At 48.7% G+C, this 7,971-nt stretch overlaps 2 protein-coding genes across 2 annotated transcripts; one reads left to right on the plus strand and one right to left on the minus strand.

Moving 5' to 3' along the window:
* Nucleotides 1-1,265: 1,265 nt before the first annotated feature.
* Nucleotides 1,266-3,306, plus strand: LOC120457161 (hornerin). The gene has a single exon (XM_039644437.2). It carries the CDS (start codon nucleotides 1,671-1,673, stop codon nucleotides 3,249-3,251), a length of 1,581 nt encoding a protein of 526 aa, XP_039500371.1. The 5' UTR covers nucleotides 1,266-1,670; the 3' UTR covers nucleotides 3,252-3,306.
* A 1,815-nt stretch (nucleotides 3,307-5,121) lies between these two features.
* Nucleotides 5,122-6,645, minus strand: LOC120456903 (gastrula zinc finger protein XlCGF7.1). Its single transcript, XM_039644028.2, has 2 exons — nucleotides 6,445-6,645; nucleotides 5,122-6,334 (listed from the first exon to the last, which is right to left on the minus strand). Exons 1-2 carry the CDS (start codon nucleotides 6,563-6,565, stop codon nucleotides 5,484-5,486), a joined length of 972 nt encoding a protein of 323 aa, XP_039499962.1. The 5' UTR covers nucleotides 6,566-6,645; the 3' UTR covers nucleotides 5,122-5,483.
* Between the last annotated feature and the right edge of the window lie 1,326 nt (nucleotides 6,646-7,971).

Genomic DNA, 7,971 nt, shown 5'->3' on the forward strand with positions numbered 1-7,971 from the left:
TCGCTTTTCGAATTCCGAAAAAAAATCGCGCACCTGGAAAAACAGCAACAATTACGAGGCGAAGTAAGGTGCAAAAGGGAGGCGCAAGAAGCGGAAGAAGGGGAAGAGGGGTAAACCAGAAGAGAAAAAGGCGGGTTGCTGTAAATTAAATGCAATTTACGCACAAACTAAGGTGCTTTTGGGAAATGTAAGTGAGCCAACAGAGGAGGAGGCAGCGAGAAAGGGTAACGCACACATGAACATAAATACAACAGGGCCAAAATGGCAAGTTGGCAAAGGGGCGTGGTGATGCAGACATGTGATTTTTACAAAGTGTCACTTGAACTTGAGTGGCGCTGTCAAGTCGGTAACACTGGCACAGTGGGTAAAAAATGGTACTGTGCTTCAAATATTAAACAGCTCAATAATATCATAATTGCTATATAACATAATAAATATCGTATATCGAACATCAAAAGCTGTAAATATTTATCTAAAATGGACTCACTTTGTTTTGCTCAGGATCCACAGACGATGCTCTTCTCTTTCCACAAATTATCGACACTTTGCCATCACTAGGTGCTTAATCGCACACTCCTTTTACGCCTTTCGCTGCAACAGCTAGCGGCACGGAACGACGGGCACGGCGGAAAGCGAAACAGAGGCGAGAACCGTTATGTTTCACAAGCCTTGAACAAGGTGTAAATGCGCACTTTTTCATATTTCAGCCACAAATACACAATTATAATACACAAATATATGCCTGGATTGAAATGAAAACCGAAATCATTGGCGCACTTTTTGGGAGCCCCAAAATATGAGCTGCGCGCGCCGATTGCAAATGAAATTAACCGAAGCGAGGACCGAGAACCGTTATATTCCGCAAGTCGCAAACAACTTATAAATGCGTAGTTATCACTATTGCAGCTAAAACGTGTACAAATTCCCGGTTTAACACCGATTTAAGTAAATCCTTTTATTTCTGGCACACTTTTCGGGAGCCTTAAATTTGTAGTTGCGCACGCCGATCGCAAATGAAACTGACCGCAGCGAGAGCTTCGCTCGTTGGCCGACAGAAGAAGAGATGTGTGAGAGAGCGGGAGAGAGCAAGGATGTCGTTACAGTTTGAGAACATTTGGAACAGTGGATGTGCAACAGTTTCAAGGCTCGAACAACCAAAATCCTTTTGCGAACTGTATTTTCAAAGCAAAATAAAAAAAATGCTTTAACTAGAGCCGGAACATACCTTCGATTTTTAATTCTAATTATAATTTTACTAATTTGTATTCCACACCATGGAATATGTATGCGCAGGTGTATTTGACCCACTGTGCGCAAACGAAACTGAGAGTGAGTGAATGAATAAACGACTGCAGCGCAGTCGGCGTCGGCGGCACACAAGAAATACCGTTGCTTTTCGCGTGCGTGTGCGTGAGAGCGACCAAAAGAGAATGCCAAGAGAGTAGCGTAAACGGGCAAAGGCAGTGGCAGAGGCAGTGGCTTCTATAAAATGTATAAAAGGGTCGGCACTCACAGAGGTCGTCAACATAACGCCAACGGCAGCGAATAGAGTCGCGTCTCGTTCTTTACTGCGGATCCAACGAGAGGAGCAAGGATAACCATACACGATCGCAAGGATAACCGTTAAGCCGTTCACTTTTTTTTCCCGTGATTTTTGTTGTGTTTTGAGCATGAAACTACCGTTGGCTTGCGCCTCGCTAAGCTGCTGCTTCTTCTTGCTGGCAGCCGCCTCATCTTCCCCAGCTTCCGATGCTGCTTCCTCAGTGCCCGCATCCGCCTCCGCTCCAGCTCCATCCCCGGCTCCGGCATCCTCCTCCGCCAAGCCAAAAAGAGATGCTGGCCTAAGCTTCGGAGGAATATCCAGCTACCACGGCCCTTCCCACAAATATCTGCCGCCCGCCTACGAGAGTCACCTGAACCTGGGCGGCTTCCATGGAAGCCCCTTGGGCTCGGCGGGCTACTCCGATTACCCCAGCCACTTCAAGGGCGAGAGCAGTTACGGACACCACTTCGCACACGGACACTCCGGCAGCCACGGCTACGCCAGCTCCAGCGGCCACGGAAGACCGCATCACTACAGCGCTGGAGTTAGTGGAGGGCCCAAGATCGAAACCTACATCGTTCAGACAGGTGCTACCTCGAGTTCCGGTCACAATTACCATGGTCAGGGACACGGAATCAGTCACGGGATCAGTCATGGAGTCAGCCATGGAATCAGTCACGGCCTGAGTCACGGGCATGGATCTGGCTTGACCTTCAAGTACGCACCATCCACCAGTGGAGCTTACCTCAATCTCCTTGGGAACGAACACAAGACCAGCACATATGTGGTGGCTACTCCCGAGTACGCCGGCCACAGTCACGGATCCAGGGGCAGCGCCCACGGCATTGGCTACGGATCGGGACCAGTTGCTCACAGACCCAGCTACGGTGGCCACCTACAGAGCCACGGCTATGGCAGCGGCTTTGGCCATGGCCCCAGCCATCAGATCGCCCATGAAGCAGTCAGCCACGGACCTAGCCACGGTCTGGACCACGGTCTGGATCACAGTCTGGAGCATGCCTTGGAGCATGGACTAAGCCACGCCCTGGGACTGGGTCACTCCTCGGGCGGACAGTTTGCGCAGCACCCGCTGCCGCAGCCGCAGCCGGCGGAAGAGCATTCTGGGTACTCCTACGATGCGCCCGCCACGCCCTTTGGAAAGGGAGTGCCCCTGAGCAGTTACGGTGTGCCACTCATACCCGGCTACGATCATCACCAGGAGTCGCTGCCGGAGCCAGTGCAAGTGCAGGTGCTGGAGCAGGAGCAAAAGGCCGATCGGGAGCAGGAGCGGGAGACACCGGTCTATGCCCTGGGCCACAAGGGACTGGGCCACTTCACTTACACGGCCAGCAAGCCGCAGGCCCTCCACACCGACGTCCTCAGCTCTGCCCACCACGCCGCGCAGTCCGGAGCACCCAGCCACGACCTAGACGTCTCCAAGGCGCCCTTCAGGCCCAGCGCCTTCCTGGGGGCCAAGCACGAGTCCGGATCGAATTCCATTTCCGGCTACGACTACGCCACGCCGAGCTCCACGTTCCTGCAGGCACCCTCCTCGCCGGGCTACGATTACCCGGCTCCGGCGCAGCTCTACGGACCACCCGGCCACTCCGGCGACTCGGCCACGCCCATCTTCGAGCCGGAGGCGACCTACCTGCCTCCCGCCAGCAGCTACGGCCCAACGGCCGCGTCCGCCCACGGATACCACTAAATTATTGAACTAGTTTTAAGCTCTAGCATCCTACTTATTTTTTTATCCCTATCTACCATCGAACAATAAAACTGAAGAAATCAAAGAGATTCGGTATCTGTATCTGGACAATGTGGAGGGGGAAAGAGTATCTGCAAGTGAGATATAGAAAGTTCTATGCAGCACGAGCTGATGGGTTTTATAATAAAGTTAGGGCACTTAATGGGCCAAATGAAAATGTGTTCATTACAAAAGCGAAATGGAACTTTCTCAACTACTTCCACGTCGTGTACGGAGGCTCTCCCTGCGACGAACTGGATGGATTCCAGACCATTGAAATGCGGCACACGTCGCAGATTTTGGCAGTTTCTCTCCGATTTGTGATTACAAATTGTTTCGATTTCGGATTTCGCTTAAAAACTGTGATTTGCATTTGATGCGTGAAACTATATCAAACTGAGGAGTGGAAGGAGGAGGAGGGAGCGTGGGAGGAGCAGCGTTGGGAGTGGAGCGTCCAAAACGACGCTGGCATGACAATGAGTCCAATTTGGACATGGAATCGGTTGGGCTGGCGCTGTCTAGGTCATCGGACAATCGGAAGGGGCAAGAAGTACAGGGAATCTACGAGATATAGATATATAGATATGCTCCACAGAAAGGAGGGTTCTTGAGCTTCAAATTCGAGCCACTGGAGCAAGTGGCATCCGCTTACTCCACTTGCTTCTCCTCCCAGTTGCACCATTCACCGCCGCGTGATGGATGGTCAACGCACTGGCCGCCTCTCACTCCGCGTCCATGTTAATCATAACTTCAACTTCGTCCCATTTTCCATTCCAATCTCCATCTTCGTTGCGCAATCTCTGCGGTTCGACCAGTTCGGTGGGGCATTTGATCCTTAAGTCGCTGACCTACATCAAAGTACACAGCAGCGAAAGTGAAAGGATGACAGCTTGATGGGCTCCCATCGCCTCGAATCACATCGGATTAGTGATCATGCCAGATCTCCTCCGCTCGAAGGCTCTTGGTTGACTTGACCCACGTCAAGGGGTGAACTTGGATGACTAATTCTGTGCGGAAGTGGACTCATGATTTTCCACGGTTTTCCAACCTTACGCGAACTCATTGTACTGAACTTTTCAGACCCCGCGGTGGGAAATACTTGTTTCTCTAGAGATCAAAGCTGATGTCGTTTGAGATATAGAACACTTCCCATAGCCATAGGAAGCCTCTTTGAGCAGGTTCCGGCTCGACTGTGTGTCACGACCCCTGCTGAGGAGGGAGATGCCCTCGAGCTGGGGCTGAGGTAATCCCCCAGATATGTCTGTGTTTTCGGGCAGGGTCACGCCTTATGTAAGAGCTGAGCCCCGGCGGGCAATCTTCTTTCTTTCTTTCTTGGAAGCTCAACTGTGTCGACAAGTTCAGTCAGCCACAACAATTGAAAGGCCGGCAGCGACAATAAATTAGATAGTTTCGTATGACAGTCGACAAAGGGCTCGAAATGTGACAGGTGAACAATGCAGTGGCAGTGGCCAAGAAGGAGGAGGAGGAGCAGGGCGAGGGAAAACCTACATTGGATGATAGATCTATTAACCATGGAATCGAGAGCGGCGTGGGCCAGATTTGCTCGCACATTAACAGCGAAATGAGCCATGAAAAAGGTGTTAAATAATTTCATTTGGTCGTTATGACTGTAACCAGTTGTTAATCCCCTCCCCTTTTATGTTTTCCCCGCTGCCATTCGGTTATTTATGGGCTTTACGCCTGATTTTGGTTAATTCCCAACCCACTCCATGGGCTCACTTTCTGTGGACGGCGACGGGGTTTGGGGGGCTTGGGGGCTTGGAGGCAGGTGATACCAACATTTCATTTCATTTCACATTTTTTATTAAAGTGCAAGAGCAGCAGCGACATTCACTTTTCATTCATTTCTCCGTTTTGTTGTTATTTCTTGACCGACGTCTCCGGTTCATGTTTTGCATGCGGTAATCATTTTTGCATGTTATCATTAATTTACGCCGTCCAATCATTCAGTATTCGACTTTTCAGTACAATGCAGTGTAGATTTGAGTGCAGTAGCCTACGTGTAACTATCGCTAATTATTATGCCTTAATGTTTACGTTTTCATATTTACAATTACATTCGTTGATGTTTCTCTGCTTAAATAGATGTTTTCACAGTATTTCCTCACTCCTACGTACTCCTAACTATCCAATTCGAACTAACCTGATTATATATATATCATAAATGGATATTCAATCGAAAAACTCCCTTTCCTTTTCGTTCTCTGCAGTGATGGCAGTCATATGGCCGGTCTCCATAAGCCGCTCCTCCTGTGAATCCTCGAGGCATCCTGGGCTGCCGTAGTCGTCCTGCCCTTCCAGCCATTGCAGCTCCTCCTCCGGGGACTCTGACAGGATTCGATTCTTCGCAGCAAGGGCAGGGCTAAACTGGGGCTTTTGCCGGACAATCGGATCGTTCTGGTGGCCACTGGCCAAGCCGTGGCGGATCAACTGATTGCGGCGCATATAATCCGAACCGCAGACGCAGCACACATAGGCCTTACAAATGCTGTGGACGAAGAGATGAACATCCCGGTTTTCGGGGCGTCCGAAGAGCTTGCCACAAATCGGACAGCCATAGCTCTTCTCGGCGCCATGGGACGCCAGGTGCTTCCTATAGTTTACGGGATGGCTAAAGCACGCGCTGCAGGTGTCGCAAACGAGGTTCCGCTCCTTCCGGTGGACCGTCTTCACATGCTGATCCCGCTCCCGCCGCTGCTGGAAGCGTTTCTCGCAACCGGGCTCTGGACAGGAGTGCAGGTACACCTTGCGATGGACGTTCCTCAGGTGGCACTCCCTGTTGCTGCGCTGCACAAAGCGCGCCGGGCACTCCGGACACGGATAGTTGCGCACGTCGTTGTGGGCATTCATGTGCTCCACCAGGGCGTTGTGCTTCTGGAAGACCCTTCCACAGGCCTCGCAGGCGTGCTGCGACGTGGGCGTCCGCTGTCCACGCTTCAGTCGGTGCGTGGGACTATGGGCGGCCAGCTCCTCCCTGCTGGGGAAGAGCGCTGGACAGCGTCTGCAGACGAAGGACGGGGATCCTAGGGGCGAGAAGGCACAAGTGTGTATGAGCGCCATATAAACGCAATCTAGCTAACATGTCCTGATTAAAACTGCGTTAAATGCACAAAAGTGCCGGCTTTCATTTTACCGCCTTGGCGCTGCTGGCTGCTCAGATGCAGTTCCTCGGCCTCCAGTTCCTCGCGGTTCTGGGCCAGTTGCTCATCATAGGTGCGTGGTAGTGAGGCCCCTTCATATTGTACTTGCGCCATTTGGAAATAACTAATTCAAAAACTTATTATTTTGTGTTGTTTATTTTTGTGTCGCCTCCATCGAAATGTACTAACGCTTGGCAGCGGCAGCGGGAAAGTGCCTAACGCCTGCCTGCCAGCATGGGCAGCACTTTTTATGCCGCCTATCGATACTTATCGCATTTGAACTTTCGATTGAGCTTTGAAATAAAAGGGCCGTTACTTTCTGTATATTAATCAATTGTTATGCAATTTATTCATACGCTATGTAAATATAATTTGTTCACAACTGTTATATAATTATTTTCCATTTTCTTTTCTTTAATGTTTCCTTTGCTTCGTTTTGATTTTAAAGCGGCTGCTCAACAATTTTTCGACTTCGATTCGCGCCCACTGACCGATCTCTATACAAATCACACATTTGGATGATTTTTGAGTGGGTCGCGTGTTTTGCAAGTATCTGGGTTCTAACTTCTGAGTTCTGGGTTCTGGAATCTGGGGACTTCCTTTTTGTGATTGTAGCACAACTACTGGGCGCGATTTCATTAGATTCTGCCCCGTTTTGACTCATTTTGACTCATTTTGCCCCATTCACTGGCTTTTAGAAATGTTAACAAATTTACAGACTTATATTGTTATTACAATAATTGTGTATTTATATATATATGTATGTATTTTAGTGGATTTATTTATATATGTATAGATGCATTATATAATATGCACTGAAATGTGTAAACAGGATTGGGAATTTGTGGGCGGGAAATTGGAAATGGTAAACGGGAAATGGGCAATAGGAAACGGAAATGGAGATGGCAGTTAAAAGAGGAGAACCGGAAGTATCATCTTGCCTTAACCTTAGGTAAAAACCGATTTCTCTAAAATTTGTCTTACTTTCTCGTTTACTATTTACGTTTATAATCGTGTCTGCTCGCTATCCGTCTACTCCCTACTCCCTTTAATATCATTTAATAGATGGATTTTTGCGTCAGTTGAAGTACGAAATGGTGCGCTAGTTTTCCCTTGTTCAATGGCTAAAACGTGAAAACTGCTTTGCTTGTTTTTGCTTTTTACGGTGTTACCTAACACGTTGCGTGTTTAATTGCGTTTGATTTAATGTTATTTAATAATTTTCGTTTGCTTTAGAATTTAAATGCTATAAGTAAATACCTGCCTGCCTGCTTTTCTGCAATTATTGGTTTGGTATTCTCCCACTGATTCCTAATAATCCATTTGTCTGGTTTTCGGTTTAAAATCTATTTTGGCCTTATCGCTTAGAATCAACTACACTACACACTACAGTGAAACATTTTTGCTTTCGGATTAAAAACAACAAAAAAAACACTTTAAATGTAATGGCTAACATCGCACACTTGCACACTTCACACACACGAACACACAGAAACATTCGCACAGCAACTACTACTTAG

Source organism: Drosophila santomea, chromosome X (genome assembly GCF_016746245.2).
Source record: "Drosophila santomea strain STO CAGO 1482 chromosome X, Prin_Dsan_1.1, whole genome shotgun sequence".
Lineage (NCBI taxonomy): Eukaryota > Metazoa > Arthropoda > Insecta > Diptera > Drosophilidae > Drosophila > Drosophila santomea.

Bases quoted from the DNA above. Each gene is read 5' to 3' on its own strand.
- LOC120456903 (XM_039644028.2), bottom strand. From the start codon at position 6,565: ATGGCGCAAGTACAATATGAAGGGGCCTCACTACCACGCACCTATGAT. The intron at 6,335-6,444 runs GTAAAATGAAAG...TCTCGCCCCTAG, and splicing joins CAGCCAGCAGCGCCAAGGCG to GATCCCCGTCCTTCGTCTGC.
- LOC120457161 (XM_039644437.2), top strand. From the start codon at position 1,671: ATGAAACTACCGTTGGCTTGCGCCTCGCTAAGCTGCTGCTTCTTCTTG.